Source organism: Amphibalanus amphitrite, unplaced genomic scaffold, assembly GCF_019059575.1.
Source record: "Amphibalanus amphitrite isolate SeventyFive unplaced genomic scaffold, NRLGWU_Aamphi_draft 000568F_arrow, whole genome shotgun sequence".
In the NCBI taxonomy this organism is placed as follows: Eukaryota; Metazoa; Arthropoda; class Thecostraca; order Balanomorpha; family Balanidae; genus Amphibalanus; species Amphibalanus amphitrite.
In genome coordinates, this window is record NW_024882062.1 from 318776 (window position 1) to 339751 (window position 20976).

General features: G+C 52.7%; 1 protein-coding gene across 1 annotated transcript; it reads right to left on the reverse strand.

Annotated features, from left to right (window-relative positions):
- Positions 1 to 12528: 12528 nt before the first annotated feature.
- Positions 12529 to 20508, reverse strand: LOC122394011 (uncharacterized protein K02A2.6-like). Its single transcript, XM_043390534.1, has 2 exons — positions 19868 to 20508; positions 12529 to 12712 (listed from the first exon to the last, which is right to left on the reverse strand). Exons 1-2 carry the CDS (start codon positions 20506 to 20508, stop codon positions 12529 to 12531), a joined length of 825 nt encoding a protein of 274 aa, XP_043246469.1.
- Positions 20509 to 20976: the final 468 nt, after the last annotated feature.

Here is a 20976-nt window from a genome sequence, read left to right on the forward strand (position 1 = left end):
GTAGGTTACTGGCTAGGTTTTTTGATAATACGAGTTTAAAAGAGGGTTACTCTGGGCATTTTGAAAAATGCCTCTGGCTATAACTCGTAAACCCTTCGTAGTATAACGCTAAAAATAAGAGATTATGAGTCTACGGTACGGATAACCCCATCGACGCAATTTCATCAAAATCTGAGAGGTAGGGTGTTATGGCTTGGTCGATCTGTCGTGGAACGTTCCACGACAGATCAAAATGTGTGTAGAGTAACACATTTTTAGTTATGTGGGTGGGCAAATCTCACTAACCAAAGGCAAGTAAAATTAACACGCATTTTCTGGACAGGCGTGCTTTCCGATTACACGCATATACTTAATCCGTGTTTTAAAACTCGCTTCGATGCCTTCCCTTAGTAACAAAATGTGTGTCGAATAACACACATTTTGTCTTCGATATTTACCTCACACGTTGTACGTTTACACACACATGTGTTCCGAAACTCGTCGGCATTTTTATTAAAACGTATAAAAACGAGATCAAAGTTGCCCTTGCGACCGCTTACATACCAAAAGAACAGATCGCAACAGTCGCCAGTGAAACTTGGTCTATGTCTCCATAACGTTGCATGCTGAGCATTCTCCCCCGCCCGCCCGGTCAGTCTTGGAACGCTAGTATCGGTACGGCCACCGCCACATACACACGAACACCAGGTCGACACAGTCGCCAGTGAAACACGGTCTATATCTCCATAACGTTGCATTCTGAGCATTCTCCCCCGCCCGCCCGTTCAGTCTTGGAGCGCTAGTGTCGGTGCGGCCACCGCCGTCTCCGTCCCTCTATACATACACACGAACACCAGGTCGACACAGTCGCCAGTGAAACACGGTCTATATCTCCATAACGTTGCATTCTGAGCATTCTCCCCCGCCCGCCCGTTCAGTCTTGGAGCGCTAGTGTCGATGCGGCCACCGCCGTCTCCGTCCCTCTATACATACACACGAACACCAGGTCGACACAGTCGCCAGTGAAACACTGTCTATATCTCCATAACGTTGCATTCCGAGCATTCTCCCCCGCCCGCCCGTTCAATCTTGGAGCGCTAGTGTCGGTGCGGCCACCGCCGTCTCCGTCCCTCTATACATACACACGAACACCAGGTCCGATATTTAAGTCCGAATCTGGATCGGGCACGTGCACCCGGTGGTACATCGCTTCGACATCGCAGGTAAAAGCAACTGGACCCTCACGGAACCTACTCAGCACCCCGATCAGAGAGTTAGTCAGGTTAGGGCCTGCTTTCAGCATGTCATTAAGTGACAAGCCGCGTGACCGAGCCGCACAATCAAAAACAACTCTGAGCTTACCCTTTCTCGGCTCCTGCACACCATGGTGCGGAAGGTACCACACCGGCCGCTTCTCCACGTCATCACCGGCTACCTTGACGGCGTAGCCGTCCTCAGCGAGCGACTGAATCACCGCTTTGTACGACGCGAAGTACTCCGGATCCTTCTTGAACCGCCTCCGGAGCGACTCGAGACGACGGCTGGCGGTCGGCAGACTGTCAGGAAACTCACCTAGCTCCACCTTCGGCAATGCTACCTCGTAATGTCCTTCATCGTCCCTGTGAATGGAAGACGTCATCTCCTTCATCCATTCAAGGTCAGCCACAGAGAACCTTTCGGAATCATCCGCTACGTCCCTGAACTCCTCCTCGTATATCCTGTGAAACATGCCAGTCAGGTCAGCGTGCGCGCTCTTTCTCGGTTCGCTCAAGCGCAGGAAGTTCACCAAGGTGTGTGGATCACAGTAAGCTCCTCGGTGGCGCGGGCCGATCACATACCAGCCTAGACTGGTTCTCACACCGACTGGACCCGTGCCCTCCGCAGGAGATCTGACTTCGCGCGGTGCCAGGAGAGAAGCGAGATTGGACCCGATCAACAACTCCACCGGTACGTTCAGCTCATGCACCGGCAAGTCCACCAAGTGCTGCCATCGCTCCAAGTCGCCAGACTGGCAAACATCCTGACACGAAATAGGAATACAGGGTGTCCCGAAAGTTTTGCAACATCCGTTTTCCCATATGTTTTGTCTCTACCGCTAATATCAACGTTCCACTGGCAACCTTCCGCTTGTCCCGGGTAGACGGCGCGACTGCCCACCCGACCCAGCGGCGGTTATTGCCGTGGGGCACGGCTGACCCGTCTGGGGCGGCCGCCGTCTGACCTTAGGTCAGTCGCAGACATGAAGGTGGCCGGACGGGTAACGCGCAGAGAGGCGGTGCGCTCCCGCGCGATCGGGTTGCTGGAAGGTGGCGTGGCGCAGGGGGTTGTCGCAGAGAAGCTGGGCGTCGATCGGACCACTGTCTACCGGTGGTGGAAACATTTTTGCGACGGCAAACCGTTAGCCGACAAGAAACGTTCAGGCCGGCCGCGTGCCGTGTCCAACGTCGCCAGAATCGTCTGTGCCAAAGCTGCTGGCAAGCGTGGCCAAAGCGTCAGGAAATTGGCCACGCGGCTGACGCGAAAGGGTTACCCGGTGTCAAAGTCGGGTGTCCATCGGTTCATGACCCAGTCGAAGCATTTCCGGTCGTACAAAAGATCAAAACAGCCGAAAATGACAAGAAAACAGAAGCTTGCAAGATTGGAATTTTGCAAGAGGGTAAAAAATTGGGGCTTCGATGAGTTCAAGAACGTCATCTGGTCCGACGAGTCCATCTTCGAAATCCAGCACACGCCAAATCGGCAAAACGATCGAGTCTGGGCGAAATCTCGCGACGAAGTGCCCCCGGTTGAAACCATCAAGCACCCCGCGAAACTCATGGTGTGGGGCGGAATGACCGCACAGGGCCTGACTGAACTTCACGTGGTGCCAAAAAACCAGACTGTCAACACCGCATACTACGTGTCCGAGATTCTGGAGGGCTCACTTCTGCCGGCGGTCAACCGTAAGAGCAGCAATGGCGGTGTCACGGAGAAGAAAATCGTCGACCGGAGGTCAGAAGGAATTTTTATGCAAGATGGCGCACCAGCACACACCGCAAAGCGGACACAAGAATGGTGTGCGGAACACCTCCCAGGGTTTTGGGGTAAAGGGGAGTGGCCTGGCAACTCCCCCGACCTAAACCCGATAGAGAATGTGTGGGCAATCATGAAGGAGAGCCTCGACCAGCAGGAGCCCGCCACCAACCTGGGTCAGCTCGAGCGCCGGCTGAAGAAGGCCTGGAGAGACATCTCCGCGGACACACTGCGCCGCCTGGTGGCCAGCATGCCATCACGTGTCCAGAAGTGTGCCCGGCTTCGCGGTGACTATGTTGGTTGTTAAATAAAGCGGAAAGGACAACTCTGAAGTGTTTAATTTACAACGTTAAGGATGTTGCAAAACTTTCGGGACACCCTGTAGAATCCAAAGTGAAAAGTGCTGGCAAACAAAACGACTCGTCGGAGGTCAGAGGACTGATACTAGCCCCCTTTGCCACAGATGATCTGGCTTCCTGACCCCTACAAAACACAGTATCTACTTTTATCACCAACTCCTCTGTATCGAGGTCCAACCGGTTGGCCAGACGTGACGTTACAAAGCTCCCAGAGCTGCCCTGGTCAAGGAATGCATTTGTGAGGACCTCTCTCCCTCCCTTACCTCTCAAACTGACTGGTAGTATCGGCATCATTGTCGCACTGGCGCCGCTGACGGGCTGCACGCCGACACCCGCGCTGACAACCTTTGGCCTCATCTCAGCCCCAGGTTCACCCCTCTCAGCGCTGGTTATCTTCCCGACGCATCGTTTTCCTTTTGTTGCCAGCACTTTTCCCGGGACTTGGACCGGGGTGATCCCGGTTTCGTCGGTGTTCCAGATCTGCCTTGCGGTGTACTTCCCGCCTCTCAGGACTTCGGTATACACTCTGAAGAACTCTGAGACGTTCTGACGGTTGAAGGCCACCGCCCGGTTGAGGCTTGTGCCCTCCGGCTTCCGCAGGGGTATGTCCTTGTTACGGTTCATGAATCCCCGTAGCTAATCTACGCCGGCCATGCCGTCTGTGAACGGGTGCTTGATCTTCGTCCGCTCTGCCAGATCAAATGCAAGCTTCCTAACGTCCTTGGTGGTCAAACCGTACAGACGGCTCTCCATGTCCAGAATATGTTCCTTCAGTTCCTGTTCCAAGCTTGGAGGGAACACCGTATCGTAACGGCCCATTTTAACAGTAAGCGGCTGGACAACCTTTCCATCCCGGTGTCTTTTCAGCGTCCTTCTTTGGACACCGTACTCTCGGGAAACTGAACTGACAGTACGACCTTCGGAGAGGCTTTCCAGTGCTTTCACAAGCTTTCCCGCACCATAGGCAGCTCTCTGCGTCTTTCTACGGTAAGTTCGAACCATCTGGAACAGGATATGACAGAATATCAGGTAAGTTGTACTGGTGACAAATATAACCTTATTGAAGCCTCAAGAATGGGAATAGGGGTAGTGGCTAGTAATATCTATTCATCTTTTAACATCATTGTAACTGTCACCGAACAAAACGCAGAGCTAACAGGTGAGGCAGTCAACCGAACTTCCTAGAGCAAAGTGTGAGGTAAAACGCCCAGAGTGGGGCAAACGCCCATGGTGGGCGTTTTGCCCCATATCAAAGTGGGCTTATTACCCCTTTGAGTCCCCAAGAAATACAATTGCTGCTCTCAAAGTGCGCCATTGTTGTAGCCACATAAACTTGGCTTGAAATAAATCTTCAAGCCCATTCCCGACACATAACTAGGCATCAATGCCATGCTCAGAGTCAATGACACAAAGTTCAACGAAAAATAAAATCTCATTTATCTAAAAAATACCATAAAAACACGTACCTTCGCCTTGTAGACATGTAGCGTGTCAGAGGTTCACGACAAAGGACATGTAAATAAATAATTCTGCGTTCTTACAAATGGCAATCAAGAATTCTTCCAAAACCCAAGAGATTTAAAAATAATGGGGGTGGGCGTTTGACCCGCACTGGGCCTCTTGCCCCACTCTACCCTAAGTGTAATATTTCCTAAGAATATGACAGATGGTTTCAGTCTTACCTTAAGTTATGTTTATCGCGCTGAAAATATAGCTTCTTTTCAGCTGCGACAGTGTTTTCTCCGCCGTTATCAGGCCTATTTCAATTGCCTTCAGGCGCACTTCCGCCCACGCTCTGTCACGGCGGGCCTTCGCGTTTGGCGCCTTGAATTCGCCAAACAATATCTGAAGAAAAAGTCACAAACGTTGGATGAAATGGAACAATAGGCCGTCAAGGAAGGCCAGTAATATAATATGCCAACAGGTACGTCCAAATATGCTGTTTGCTGTTCTGCCATTCATAATTCATTTGTACATTTAGACTTGTGCCAAGATCCCCAAAATATCCAGGAACCAGGATTCGCAGAACCCTAGATTCAGGATCTTAAAGGATCTTTTATCCAGTAGTTCAGAGCTCATTAAGAGATATTGGAGGGCCTATAGATCCTACAGTTTATTTTGCTGCTGGATCCTGGGTCGAAGACTGGAGTCGGACGAGGACAGCAGTAGCGTCATAATAGAAATATAGTATCCTGAAAGTCTTATTTTGCATGGGTTCCTGGGGATGTTGGAACCTAAATATTTGATTTTGCTCGGAATCCTGGGGATCTGGGATTCTGGAAGGCTCATTTTTTGCCATCTTGAGGATAATGGACCCTCAAATGGTGACATTGCGTGGGATCTTGCTGCTCCTGGTTCACGATTTTGTGCTGGGGTGCAAGTGCTTGCATTGAATGAAGTTCATGACTACAAAGTCCGAGATTAGGTACGACCTTGCGTCAGAAACATATTTTTCAAGCCCTCATTTAGTACAGACATTGTCAAAATCACGACAAAAAAAACCTTTTACTTCATTGTTGCCAGAGCAGACAGAGAAACTTACCGATAATTAGCATGCCCATTGCCTATCATTATCTACGTACCTACCTACAGATACGCAGAGGTGGAGAATTGCCATCGTTAATTACAGGGGCTGCTTTTCCAGCATCTGGCGAGTGGCAGCGTCAAATTCTTGCTTAGTAAGGAACGGGTGGGTAGTGTACACTCTTTCCCCAGCATCAATGTAGGTACTCGCGACTTACGCAAAGCAGTTTGTGTCTCAGATGAAATGTAAACAGCCACTGAAACATTACACGGTAACTTTTGAATCTCAGGGGGTGCTCGAGCACTCCCAAAACCCCTAATTCTCCACCTCTGCAGATACGTATCATTTTCATCTATTATTAACGACCATTACTTACATCTTTCATTCCCAACATATGCTCGAAAGTTCCTTTTTTTGCGCTCCTTCAGCGTGTTTCATATTGCCAGGCTCAATTGACAACTATGAAAACATAGAAATACGAAACACGGAATGAATGGGTTGCAGGTTTATTTGTGTTTGCGTTGCAACAGCAGTATCGAGCAGCCCCGATATTTTAATTCACCGACAGCCAGATTTGTTTCGATAGAATGAATAAGAAGAAATTTGTCCTCCTTTTGTTTTTTTTTTGCATTGTTTAATCAATTCATCTTTAGCTACATGCAAAAAGTAAGCTATAAAATACCACTTACCTCTCATTAACCTCCTCAGGTTATATCAGCTGACAATGGTGGCGGTGGAAACACCACCTCTGTGGGTCACAGCACTGGCCCCGCCGTGTGCATGCGGTTCAGCCGTCCCGGCGGCTACCTCCTGCCTTGTCGCCGGCTCCGCGCTGATGAACTGGTCGATATACCTCGACCAGAGTTCACCAGCCACCGCCACCTCGTAAGAGACTGGTCCGGTTCGTGCTGCTACTGTCCCCAGCCTTCTGTGGGCCACTGCAGTACCGTGCCCACACTGAGTCACCGAGTTGCATCACTCTGTGCCGTCCTCCTGTCGCCTGCCGCTTCCGCTGTTGCTGATCCCGTACACGCTCCATTGGATCAGGCCGCAGTATGTCCAGCCGCGTCCGCACGTTTCGGCCGAACATTTCGGCTGGCGACCGTCCCGTGTACTAGTGCGATGCCGCCCGGTAGGCCAGAAGAAACTTCTGCAGCCGCTGCAACAGTGAGCCACCATCTCGCAGCACCGCCTGGCGTCTTCAGTCCATTCTTGGCCGTCTGCACCGCCCGCTCCGCCGTTCCGTTGCTGCTCGGGTGGTATGGTGCCACCCTGACGTGCCGTACTCCATTGCTGCTCAGTACTTCAGCGAACGGAGCAGATGTAAGGGGGCTAAGGCCGGTCCTGTAGGCCCTTCGTTACCTTCCCTCCGGATCTTTGCTACAATCTACATGAGCAGTGGTAGGCCGGGAAATCTCCCAGCCTTTACCCCGTCTGCCACCCGGGCCATTGTTCTCTAATCTAATTGAACTAAGCTATGCATCGTGGTTCAGGAGAATCACTCCGCCATTTTGAGGCACACGCAGTTTCTGAATTTTTTTCACCATCATCGGTCCGAAATAATCAATACCGACTGTGCTGAAAGCGCTTGAGGTGTTGAACCTTCCGACTGGCAGGTCGGCCATCCTCTGAATTCCGGACGTGCTCTTCTTTTCTGCATACGGTGCACTGGTGTAAGCTTCTTCGGACGGTCGACCGAGCCTTTGTGAACCAGTAGGTAAGCTCTTCTTTTTTTCTGTCAGAGTTCCGTCTTGACCTGAGTGCAGTACCTTTTAGTGGTTGTACGTCACGATCAGCCGTGTGATTTCATCTCTGGCCGGGAGGATCGCTGGATGACGCGTCGAATAGGGCACTGGAGCCTTGCTGAGGCGTCCGCCGACGCGCAGCACGCCACCACCGTCCAGAAAAGGCGACATCTGACTCAATCTTCCCTCAGACCTCGCTGGGTTGCCGTTCCGGAGTGCGGCTGCTTCTGTGGTGAAGCTCCGCGCCGGACAGTAAGACGATCTTCTTCTCAGCCTCTTGAATCTCGTCTGCTGACAGCGGCCCCTGGCGCTTCCAGTCAGCTTTAGTCGGGCAGTTAGATGCGGTGAAGCTCGTCATGAATCGTAGCATCCAGGCTTCAAGTCTTTGGTAGCGCGTCCATTAGGAGAATTTCCCAGCGTCAGGAAGCTCAGTCACTTCGAGCTCTTGCTTCGTCGTGAGAACTTGCTTAGTTCTCAGTTCTGGGTCGTCCGCCAATACAGCCTTGCACGGTGGGTTCTCAGGCCAGTGCTTTTCCTCCTTCAGCAGGAAGCCGGGACCGTCACTCCAGCGCGAGTCTGCGAAAAGATCCGTGGCAGAGGCTCCCCTGGAGCAGACGTCAGCTGCATTGGAGCTGGACGGGACGTGCCTCCACTGATCCGGACGAGACAGGCCTCTCGGATTTCGGCCACCCGATTGGCTACAAAAGTGTGAAATCTACGGCTATCATTCCTCACATACTGCAACACAGCAGTGCTGTCCGTCCAGAACAGAACTCGCTCCACCTTGACGCCCAGCCCCTTCAGGATCAGGTTGGCTAATCTGACTCCCGATACCGCTGCTTGGAGTTCGAGCCTGACAATGGAGATTTGCTTTGGAGGCGCCACTCTCGTCTTCGACATGGCCAGGAAACAGGTGCTGGGACGATCGGGCATTATCGTCTTGATGTACGCCACTGCTCCGAACGCCAGTCCGTTTCGCATCAGGAGCCACCAGCCGGCGTCCGGTCCCCGGTACCAATTGGTCGTGGCTGGTCCGCTCATCAGCCCTCAGCGTTCGGACTTAGCAGCAGCCGGTAGGAGCGCTCTGGAATGTCCGCAGCACATCTTCAGCGGCCACTAGCCGGCGTCCGGTCCCCGGTACCAATCGGTCGTGGCTGGTCCGCTCATCAGCCCTCAGCGTTCGGACTTAGCAGCAGCCGGTAGGAGCGCTCTGGAATGTCCGCAGCACATCTTCAGCGGCCACTAGCCGGCGTCCGGTACATAGTAACAACCGGCCGTGGCGGGTCCGCTCATCAGCCCTCACCTTACGGACACAGCAGCTGCCGGCAGTAGTCGTCCAGCAGCTACCAGCCAGTCAGATCGCAGCAGCTTTCGGAAGTGTCCGCTGCACATCTTCAGCAGTCACCAGACGGTTTCGGTCACAGCAGCATGCAGTAGCCGGTCTGGTGCAGCAGCCAGCAGCGTCTGGTTCACAGGCTACAGCATCAACCGCCCGTGAAAGAACCGCAACAGCATTCATCAGTGGGCGACAGCGCCTTGGCCGCAGGCGAAGGCCGGCGCAGCCCGGACGGCCGCAGGCGGCGGTAGCGCTTTATCCGCAGCAGAGGGCGGTACCGCCGGGGCCGCATCAGCGGGCAGCGGCCTGCAGTGGGCGGGGGTCGGCAGCGTCCGGACCACCGCTGTAGGTGGTCCGGGACATTATTAGCTTTAAACCACGCAAAACACGTTCTGCCGCCCCACGTAATCGTGCCCATTGTCACCTCGCTCGTTGTTTCCCGACTCCGGTACTGCATCGCTGTTTACGGTACCTGCGGTGCTACGGAGTTGCACCGCGTTCAGAAAATACTGAATTTTTGCGCGCGAGTTGTGAGCGGGCGGAGGAATATGACAAGAGTGTCGGATGTGTTACGCGATCTGCAGTGGCTCACTGCACCAGACATGGCCCTGTATCATCGAATGTGCTCTGTACACCGCATTGTGGAGACACAACAGCCGACTGCGATGGCAAGCGAGTTGGACAGAGCGTCCGACCAGGGTCACAACACGCGAAATGCGAACCGGTTCAGGCTGCCACGAATTCGAACAGAGGCAGGCAGGCGGAAACTTTTGTATAGCGGTGTCCCGGAGTACAACGAATTCATGCACCGTTACAATGGTCGTCCAGCATTCAAAACCGCCGTGAAACGCTACTTGCTGGGGCGTGATTCAAACTGAATGATTGATTGACTTGTATGCATGTGTGTGATTGTGCTTGAATTGTGTGTATCTGTTTTGCTATGTCAACTATTTTTAACGTTTGACGTTACGTTGATGAAAAGCCGCAATAGCGGATTTAACGTGAATACAATGAATCTGAATCTGGCCGTGTCCTGGCCACGGAAGAGGGCGGCAGCACGAGGGCCGCAGCAGTAGGCGTCGGCAGTATCCGGCTGCAGCATTCAGTGGCGCTCGGAATGCAGTTGAGGACGGCATTCGGGTTGCTGATTCGCCACTCCTGAGCTGCAGCAGATCAACAGCCTCCTATTCCCCAGGTACACCGTTTGCGCAGCGGCATTCTCTTTCGCTGCGTCATCGTATCCGTCATCCGCAGTGTCATAACATCTGCGGCAGCATTCTTGTATCCGCCGCGGCATCTTCTTCCACCGTGGCCTTTTCCGCAGTGTTCTGTGGCACAGTTCTATTTTTCTGTGCAGCAGCAGTAACTTCCGCAGCATCATGGCTTCCGCAGCGGCATTTCGTCTCCGCAGCGGCATCAGTCTCCGCAGAATCGGCATCCTCAACCGCGACGTCATCGTCTTTGCAGCGGCTTCGTCTTCCGCAGCGGCGATATTCGCAGCGACATCGTTTCTGCGGCGTCGTCTCTGTCTCATCGGTCATCGTCTTCTTTGCTGCATCGTTTCGCCGCATCATTGTCACCGCAGCTGTAGCTCCTTCCGCAGCAGCCCTTTCCGCAACGTCACCATTTCTTCGGCGGCAGCAGCTTTTGCAGTATCATAGTCGCTCTAGCGGCATCTCGTCAGCAGCGGTGAGGCAGCAGCTCCGCAGCATCGGCGTCGTGTCCGCAGCGGCCTTCATTGCAGCGGTTCACGGGAGTGCCTGCGGCAACGTTGCGGCGCCTGGCGGCGGCGCAGCTTGACGGTACTGGTGCGTCAGTCGAGCCATCGAAGGTGCTCGGGCACCACGCAGTTGCACCGGCGCAAGTGTCCGGCACGGCCGGTCAGCTGTTTGCATGAAGCTGCTTCCAGTCGCCCAGCGTCTCGAGCAGTGGCATGAGTGTGCCGACTGGCATCCTCGTTGGCTGCCGTCGCGCAGCGGGTCACCATCGGTCTGTCGGCAGTGGCACACTCACATATGAGCATCTTTTCTACATCAGGCGTACACACACATATACCCATATACACGCATACTGTCGTGTCGTCTCTTCTCGCCTTCTTCACCCACTCGTAGTCACTCTGCTGATTCCAGACTTGTATTACTATTAACCACGCGAGAAAAGAAAAAGTATAACGAAGGCCAGTAATAACATAACGCCAGTGCAGTGCGTGCCAACTCAGAGTATGGTGCCAGAGTGACACGTCATTCGCCTTTTAGCCCGACAATAGTTCCGCTCGGGAAACAGCTGACGCGGCGCACGCAGGTCGTCAGAAAAGACACACACGCGGGTTGTCAAAAAGACGAACAGATACGCAGGTTAACGAAAAGACGCGGCGGACAATCAATACGCTACACATACACAACAGACTATAAACAACCGGTCATAACGTTTCTGATGCATCGCTGCATTACGGGAGCGATCATACCCCATATGGGGGGAATTCGACGTGCTTGCACGGATTATTGTGATTAATTAGTAATTTTATCTTTTGGAGGCACTGAGGGATAGAAATGAAGGTAAATCTATACAGCGCTCAAAAACCGAATTGAATACATATGTATTATTTTACATTTACCGCAAGCGAATTAATGACAAATTCTGTCGTTACAAACGTTGCGGTCAGGTCGCACTGATCTCCATCGATGTCGTATTTACGATATCTCAATTTCAGACTGTTTGAATGTCCCCTCCCTCTGTGCTTATCTCTAAGCAACGCTCATAAACCCAATTATTTTTTTTTTACTGGAAACTATTTCTTTTGCCAGAAACAAAAGCTAAACATCGAGTTCTCATGCCTTTGTTAACTTGTTTTGTCGTAGCCGGCACTTTCCGGGACCTTTCTGTCCTTAAATTTAGCCGGCAGCGAACAGGCTCCGCCGCAGTCACCGTCCTCCCCGCCTGATTCATGGACCAACAAAAGAAGTGGCAGGTTGAACACAGAAAACACCAAACAATGCATGACTAAACAACCAAATAACTAAGAAACAATGCTGTTCTACCCCTCTACATGCAAATAACCGTGCACTCTGTCCCCGTATCGCGCATGAGGCTTACCTCGAGTCACTTTGTGTGGCTGTCATACACGACTAGAAAGTTCGAGTTCTGAAGCAGTCCGGCGTAATCCACATGAATACGCTCCCACAGTCCTCCGGCGGGCTCCCAGGAAGGCACGGAGGTCCTTCTCGTCCTGTGGCTCTGGAGCCGCGGACTGATCCGCCCTGGTTCGATCTGCACACCGGCCGCTGAGATCCTGTAACCGAGGAAATCAATGTCACGGCGGCTGGTGGCACTCTTCGACCAGTTTACTTTCATGCGGTAATCCTCAAACCGCCGCTGCACCTGCTTCAGGCGAGCGTCATGCTCTGCCTGGGACGGTGCGTGGATAATGATATCATCGAGGTACACCTCCACTCCCGGGATGCCCTCCAGCATAGACGTCATTGCCCTCTGGAAGCAAGGGCCGGCATTCGCCAGACCAAAGTTTACTCGACGGAACCGGTACAAACCCTTGTGACTGACAAATGTCGTCAATTCCTAGCTCTCCGGATGCAGCTCCAGCTGCTGGTACGCGTCCTTCAGATCCAGCCTGGAAAACATCAGCGAACCACGCAGCCGATCGAGAATGTCCTCCATCCTCGGAAGAGGATGTCCATCCGTGATGACCGCCTGGCACACCCTTCTCATGTCGACGCAGAAGCGGATGGCACCGTCCCGTTTCCTGCCAACGACCAGGACACTGGTCGTACTGCAGTGGTGCAGTAATCTCACCACTGCAGTGGTGAGATCCAGGGAGACGCGCTTATCTTTTCAACCACACCCTGGGCCTCCAACTCATCGATCCTGTCACTCACCGCCTCAGGCACAGCCAAAGGCAGGCGGCGCAGTGGCTGACGCACTGGTGATTTCCCTGGGTCAATTGTCACGCGGTGCTGGTACCCGCTAGCCAAGGATAGCAGGTTGGACCCCCGGAGAGGCTGGTGGCTCGTCTGGTGGGCTGGTAGGTTGGGCAGGCTCGGGAGAGGACACACAGGTAGGGTTGGTGGACACACTGCACACACGGTTGCCCACGATACAAACATCAAACACTTTCATCAGGTCTAGGCCCATCAGAGCACGTCCTGACGGCACCACATACACCTTAACCGACTCCGTCTTGCCACGGCATGACACTTCCACATCTTTCACTCCCAGCATCTCCAGCATACTCCCCCCGTAGGCACACAGGCTCTCCTCAGCTGCCCCGAGATCGATCACGCTTCACGGACTCCCTTGGGAGGTTAGACTCTGGGGACCCGGAGTTCACAGTAAGAGTTACTTTACTCCCTCTGCCACAGCGTCAAGGGTCAGGGGCATGGCGCTGGCCCCTACCGCTAGCACCTGCACAGTGCACACGTGACACTACGCCAGCGCCGCAGTGCTGGGCGAAGTGATTCGGCTTACCGCATTTGGAGCACTTTCTACCATACCCCGACCAGCTCCAGTCACCTCTTCGGTGTCCAGGGCGCCCGAAGCCCCAGCACTCAGGGCCTGCTGTCTGCTCCTGCGGTGGGAGAGGCTGCTGCTGTCTCAGCTGCTGCAGGGCTGAGGCCGGGCCGGAGCGTCGGCGCCTGGTCCCTCCTCGCTGAGACCTCTCTGGCTTCAGGGCCTGAACAGGTACAGGCACGGCTGGTCCTTCCATCAATCACTCTTGCCTCTCGTTCTGCTGACTCGAGGATGTCATCCAGCACCAGGGTCTTTTCTAGAGTTAGACCTGACCCTTCCATGAGAAGCCGCTGCTTCAGCTTGGAGCTTATGGTCTTCTCGATCACTTGGTCCCTGATAAATTCATCCTCTGAGGACCGTGCTGAACAACTGTATTGTATTGTATTGTATTGTATTGTATTGACATCGCGTCTCATCCACTAGTGTGGCTTTTCATGAGAACAAGTACAGATATAAAATGTTAACATGGATGAGTGGGAACAAAATCACATCACAATAACTATGCACTCCATTGACACACATGATGTTCAAACATTCGGTCGATCTATGTCTGGTCAAGTAATGGTCTGGTCATGTATGTCTGGTCAACTAAACTGGTCAAGCATGGAAACCCACTGGCTGGTGGTCTCACCTTGTTGCTGCCCCCGGGTGGGAAAGCGGTAGCGCTCGAGGTGGCTGTAGTCTTAGACAATTAGGGGCCAGTGTAGAAGTGCAATTTAGGCCGATTGGGACCCTAATGGGTGTCATGCCCTCCGAGACCCCATGCGGACTTCTTTATACATATAACATATAGATAGCCCAGTTGTCAGTTAATGTTACTGTCCGTTCTCGTCCCCAGAGATGGGCCACCAAGCTTGCGCTTACGATCACCCAGAATGGGAGCCTGCGTCATTACGATTAGCAGCTACTCTCGCCGCGCACCGTTGACTTTCCAGCCAGAAGTTGGACGTCGCGTAGTCAGGACGGCGATAGGTAGGAACAACAGATCGACGCCCCGAGGACAGAAACAATAGATTGATACTTTAAGGAGAATATCCGGGACACGGAATTGGGTCGCCTGAAAAGACGAAATGTAACGTAGGTATTGCTGAGCGAAAAAGGCTTTCGGGTAAAAAATTAAGCACGTGAAAACAGTCACGGGTAATTGAATATATCAATGTGCTCACATTGTATCCATGTTTCGTTTACATATTTGCTTTTGTGTGCACTGACAATTCGCAGTAAAAATTCGCTTGCCTTTTCGCTTTTGCCGCCCCCCCCCCCCAGTGGTAACAGTTTTGCTCCCACTGCAGGGGGTAGGTGGCAGGCCGGTTACTGTGGGATGTTTGGCCCCTAGTTAAAGGGACCCTCCCACCTTCAAAAAAGTTAATGAATTGGCATGAAAGTGATGTGGCTCGGTTCAGAAAGAGCAAAAACAAATATCTACCAAATTTCATCGAAAAATACTCACCGGTTTTCAAGATATTTGACTTTTACTTTTGTTTACATTTTGGGATCTCCGCTGTTCCAAGCGACTTTATTTGAAAGTGCGGCATTTGTTGCGCGCAAAGCAGCATATACCACCGCGTGCTACAAAACGTTTTAGTCAAACATTTAAAAATCGTTAGATATCTGCGCTGACGTCACACATTCAGAGGGGTATTCCTATGCATTAGCCCCTCTGAATCAAAATGCTGCAATTTTGAAATTCAATATTTCCGATTTAAGGCATTTCTCGATGTTGTGAGTGCCGAAACCGGTAATTGTGAGCCAGGGACCCCATTTTGGCTATCTCAACTCAAATCTAATGTTAAGGTGGGAGGGTCCCTTTAATATGTTAGACGAGGCCCTGGGGGAGGGCGGGGGGGGGGGGGGCAAGGCAACATTAGCTGACTGAAGCATGGTAAGTGAGGCTTTTCCTTCCCCATGCGTTTCTTTGCAAAAAAAAAATCGTGATGAAATATGGCAAGCACTTACCTAGCTGCTGCTCGGATAGTCAGTACTTGATTTATGTCGCTCTGATTATCGGAACGCGAAAAAGTTGGGGGGGGGGGCAGTCTCCCCACTCTAGCAAAGTGGGGGGTGCCCGGCCTCTGCTGGCTGCCCCGAAGGCGACGCCCATGGCCGGACCCTACCACCCGTAATGGGGGAGGGGCGTTTCGCCCCCCTAAGGTCTCGGAAAGTTACCGGTCGATTTTCAAAATTCAAACGGCGTTCGATAGCCCCACCGGGGAACTACCTTAGGACCGAATTTCATTGACTTTGGTTCATTTGATGACGTCACAAGTCAGGTCAAAGTTCGCCTTTTTCACCGTTTGCAGGCATTCTAAGAGAAGTGTTGTAAACTCGAGTCAAAGGCATGCTATTAAAAATCATCGATGGAGACTTATTGTCTAACACATACTTATTTTGTTTTTTAAAGTCACTTATAGGTAAATTAACCCTACCAGTTCAGGTCACAGAGGCCAGGTCACTAAGGGTCACAATATCAACTAGTTTGGTGTGATTTATGTTTTATTTAGGTTCATTATAGGCATGGCACATCTGATTATGTGGGTTAGGCGACCTTTGGGGCCAGTTTAGGTTAGGTTCTGGTGAATATCAGGTTCTTCCAGCTGGATGGCCCAGTAGCGTGCACGGGGCTTAACTTGGAGAAGATTGTTGCCCCAGCCAGCTGGTGGGTGATCTTTTCAGTGGTGATGTTTCTGTGATGTAGCCTCTTTATGACCCTGTTCAGGTCTTTTGGATCAAGGCAGACCCGCAGCTTTCCGTCTGGTGTCTTCGTTATGACCAGGCTGGATACCCATTACCCAGTCATTGGGCTCTTGCATGGATTTGATGGCGCCCATCTTCTACATGGTATCTAACCTTCCTTTCTAAGTCATCTCGTAGGTGGATGGGACACTTCCTTGGAGGATGCACCACAGGCTTTAATGTTGGGTCCACTTCAATTGAGGCTTTCCTTGGAAATTTGCCCAGTCCTCGGAACTGGTCCGGTTGCTCCTTGATTAGCTGCTGAGTGTCTGTGATGATTTCGCATGCACTTCATCTCTGACCTTTGACTTCACCATGTGCACCTGCTGTTTTAGGCGGACGAGGCTCAGCTTCTCACATGCTGACAGACTAACCAGGATGGGACCCTCGCAGTCAGCCACATGGAACTTTTGTGTTGACCTTTTTCCCGTTGAAGAAGCACTCAACTTCCAAAGCACCCTGAAGTTGTCTTCCGAGTCTGGAGTCAGAGTCTTTGCGGGTGGTTGCGGGTTGGTTGATGTCCGTGCCGTTGTATGCTGTGATCCTGGTTTTGTCATCTCGGAGGTGCACACTTGAGGGTATATTCTTGATACACATGGCTGGCAGGATGCTGCCATCTGCACCTGTGTCCACTTTTGCATGGAAAGTGTGACACCCAGGCAATCTTCACTTGGAGGTCTGCAAAGGCCTCTGACCTCGACGGAGTCGTTTGGAGAGCATCAAAGAACATGTGCTGAACACGCTGGGGTCTGTTCGGGGAATGTAGTCCAGGGAATCAACATCTGTGACACTGATCAGACCCAGAGACACAGAGGTCGACAGACTGATAATAGGGAGCACATCATCATCCACTACACGACAGTGGAGCACCACTGTCTGACCCGTCCCTTGATTGATAAGTTTCAGAGACAATAAATCTGTTGTTCGAACGAGACCCGTCATACATTATCAGTGCTGTTGTAGCTCGACGCAAACCAGAATGAGCAGTGTCACCAGTTAGACGCTCATATTTACACATAGTAATGATATAACATTCCGAGCCAGAGTCCACTAGAAAATTTACCTGTACCCCCTGGGCGAGTGTAGAGTTTTGTAGACTCGAGACTCACCGTTCTCAGAAGGCGCCACGTGCAAGCCAAAGCCGACCCGTGTCAGCGCATTTATCTGGCCTTTTATGATCATCGTCTGATCGGCCATAGACGCCGGTCGAGCCGCAGCTGCAGGTACGCACGCCGGAGGTCCACAACCGCGAGTCGCGACCCGCCGACCGTGACGGCGCCACAGTGACGGCGCCACATCCGCCCACTTCCACGAAACAATCCATGTACGATCGTGAGGGTCAAATTCCGCCTTAAAGTCCTTGGCATCCACCAACAGCTTCTTCCCGCTCGTCACGACATAATTTCCTCCAGCGCCGCGCTCCGCCACTGCGCCGGCTGCGGGACTTGACTTCACCGCTCTGCAGGGCGCGGGGCCGCACTCCGCCGCTCTGCCAGCCGCTGGGGCTGGGCCGCGCCGCTGCGCCGGCCATGAGGCCAACTTGAACGTGTAACGGCGTCCGGACAGCCACGCCGCCCCATGCAGTGATGCCATTCATCCCAATCACCACATCCACACCCGTCGGACGAACAGGCACTACCAGCGCTGGCAGTGTCACCCGGCGTTGAACATTTCTCACGTCAATACCCCACACTGTCTGCCACGCCACGAAGCTCAAACAGTAGCTCAGCGCGCGTCCACCACTCCACGACGTCTGTAGTCCCATCGAATTCGGAGATAACGCGCGCGTCAAAGTTCACCTGCTAACGGACTACGATTTTCGACGGCCAAAACTGTAGGTGTCCACTTTTGCCGTTTTCGCCGTAATTGCCCTGACTTCTTTATCAGGCTAATGGCCAATGGGTGCAGTGATCCCTGTCAAGCCGGAGGTGAAGTTTCTTAGGATGGTAAATCAGCCGTCTTACCTACTGTACTCACTTGAGAGAGCTCTGCGACCGATGTTTTCGAGCTATGAACGTTTTGAAATGTGTTGCGCGTACCTACTACGGGGCGGATCGTAAGACACTGCTCTTGCTTTATCGTGCTCTTATCCGTTCTAGACTTTCTAGACTTAACGAAGTCGTCAAGAGCTCGACACTCAGCTGTGTGGTGTGTCTCGCTGCAGAGAGCACACTTGGGTGATGGTCTTGCAGTCCATGGTCGTGAAGGTCCCGCTGTTGGAGATCTTAAAGGCAGATCATCAGCTCCAGCGGCTGCCCTCCGGCTGCCGCGAGCTGACGAGGCATGGAGAGCTGATGCAGCAGGTTGTCGGTAGGCTCTCCCCCCACGGGGAGCCCGGGCAGACTCCTCAGCACCAGCAGCTTCCACTGCAGATCCTGCTATTGTCCTGCAGCGCTCTTCCCTCTCGATTTCTTGCTTCAGACTCTCCAGGAGGTAGGAGAGGTCACCTTCACGCTCTGCAGAATCTCAAGGCCACTCCAGTCTGAAGGACACTGGCAGCCTGCTCAGGATCAGTGGCGTGAGAATTACTCCGTACTGGTCACCGGTGATCCCGAGGCGTTCAAGGCTGCGAACATGATCGTATGTTCTCATCTTTCTCATTCTCATCGCAGCTCATCTTGAATCATATTGAGTTCCTTCTCGTCCTTGCTTCCCAGCTTCAGCAGCTTCTCGATGTGTGCAAAGATGATGGCTGCCGGTCTCGCAAACCTCTCCTTCAGCAGCTGGCAGGCAGTCACATAGTTGTTGTTGTGTATCGAGTGGTCTGTACTTTCCTTATTCTGCTACTTCCGATTGTACTTCATGCCTTTGGCTGACTCCAAAGACTCCTTTTTACTCAGAACGTTTCTTCCATACTACACAAGGCCAAGAACAACAACTTCCAAGGTTCTCGATATGAGGCACACTTTCTAAATCCAGGCAGAGTAAATGACGTCACAAGAGACATCATCCTAATACACAACACTCCTCCCCACTAAACAACACTTCACAAGTTCATGCGCACCACAGGTTTACGCTCACGCTGGGGATGAGTGCGCAGTTCTGGGGTCTTCCGGATGACGTCCGCTGGACGTGCCCTAGGACCTACAGTCTCTTGTTCAGTGTTCGCCTTCGCTGCTGACGCTGCTTCTGGTGACTGTGTTGCAGCGATCCCATCTTCCTCCAGCACGAGCCCGCGGTTACCGGTTGAAGTTACCGACTGTTCCACAGCGCTATGCAGTGGCGGTCCATGTTCTATTGTTCCCGCTGCACCGCTGGTGCGTCTTGCGCTGGGAGATTGCAGTGCTCAGACGGATTGATCTCCTTCCACAGATTAGTCACTGAAGGTCGGACACCTGGCAGACAGACAATCTGATCGACGTGTCGACGCCACACTTCGTCTTGCACTTGGACTAGGTAGTGTTTACTGCCTTGTCGTTCGATGACGTCTCCCTCTCTCCATTTCTGTGCACCTCGGTAGTCGCGGACCAGGACTGATTCGCCGACTTCGAGCGTTCTGTCGTTTCCCTTCTGTGATCTTTCTACTTGTTCCTGTTGCTTCTCTCGAACTTCACTTGCGAGGTTGGGCTTCAGGAGGTCCAGGCGGTTTCGTAGCGGCCTGCCCAGCATCAACTCCGCCGGTGTACGTCCTGTTGACGCTTGTGGCGTGCTGCGGTACGCCATCAGGAAGTTCGGGATGTTGACCTTCTTGCCTTTTGAGGCCTTCAGCAGGTTCTTCAGACAACCCACTGCTCTTTCCGCAGCTCCGTTAGTGGACGGCTTGTACGGCGCTGTGACACTGTGCTTGATTCCGTTCCTCTCCAAGAACCCTTCGAAGTCCTTGATGACGAGTTGTGGACCATTATCCGTGACCAGTTGGTGAGGCAGTCCCCACCTAGCGAACAGGTTCAGCAGGTATTCAATCGTCTTCTCTGTTGTGATGGTCTTCATTGGAGCGATTTCCATCCACTTCGAGTAGCTGTCGATGACAACCACGTAGAATTGACCTTCCACAGGACCAGCGAAATCTAGATGTATCCGTTGCCAGGGTCCCTTGGCATACTCCCATGGGTGCAGATCTCCGCTTGGTGGCTCTGCTCGCTTTTGCCAGCAGCCTTCGCAGTTCCGGACTTCCGCCTCGATCTGCTTGTCCATGTTCGGCCACCAGACGTGCATCCTTCCGAGCTGCTTCATCTTCACCATTCCTTGATGTCCGGCATGCAGCTCGCTCAGCACTCTGGATCTCAGGTTCGGCGGAACCACGACGCGACATCCCCACATCAGACATCCGCGCGCCACGGTCAGTTCGGTTTGCCTCATCTTGAATGGTTGTAGCTCTTCATTTACGGCTTCTGACCAGCCGTTGTGCACGAAGTGCATCACCTTCGCCAGGATTGGGCTTCTGGCAGTCTCTCGTTGAATCGCTGCGGCCGTCACCGGACTCAGCGACTCCAGTTGTCCGATCAGACAGACAGTGCACTCGTCTTCTGGTGCTTCTGACTTCAGCACTGAGCCTTCTCTCGGTAGACGTGAGAGCCAATCAGCTACTGGGATCTGTTCCGACTTCCTGACTTCCAGACATGTGCTTGGATCCGGGAAAATGGATCTGAGATCCGATCCCATGGATCCCGATCCGAGATCCATTCAGATCATACATCCAACCCCTCAATTTTGTCGAGAGATCTACTGGGATCATAGATCTGACCCATCAATTTTGTCGATAGATCCACTCGGATCATAGATCTGCCTCCCCAATTTTGTCGTGAGATCCATTGGGATCATAGCTCA

What these genes read in the sequence shown, in the direction of transcription:
- LOC122394011 (XM_043390534.1), bottom strand. Translation starts at nt 20,508, where the DNA reads ATGAGGCAAACCGAACTGACCGTGGCGCGCGGATGTCTGATGTGGGGA. An exon ending in ATCCCGAACTTCCTGATGGC is followed by an intron (nt 12,713 to 19,867) that starts GTACCGCAGCAC and finishes GGTCGTTGGCAG; the next exon opens with GAAACGGGACGGTGCCATCC.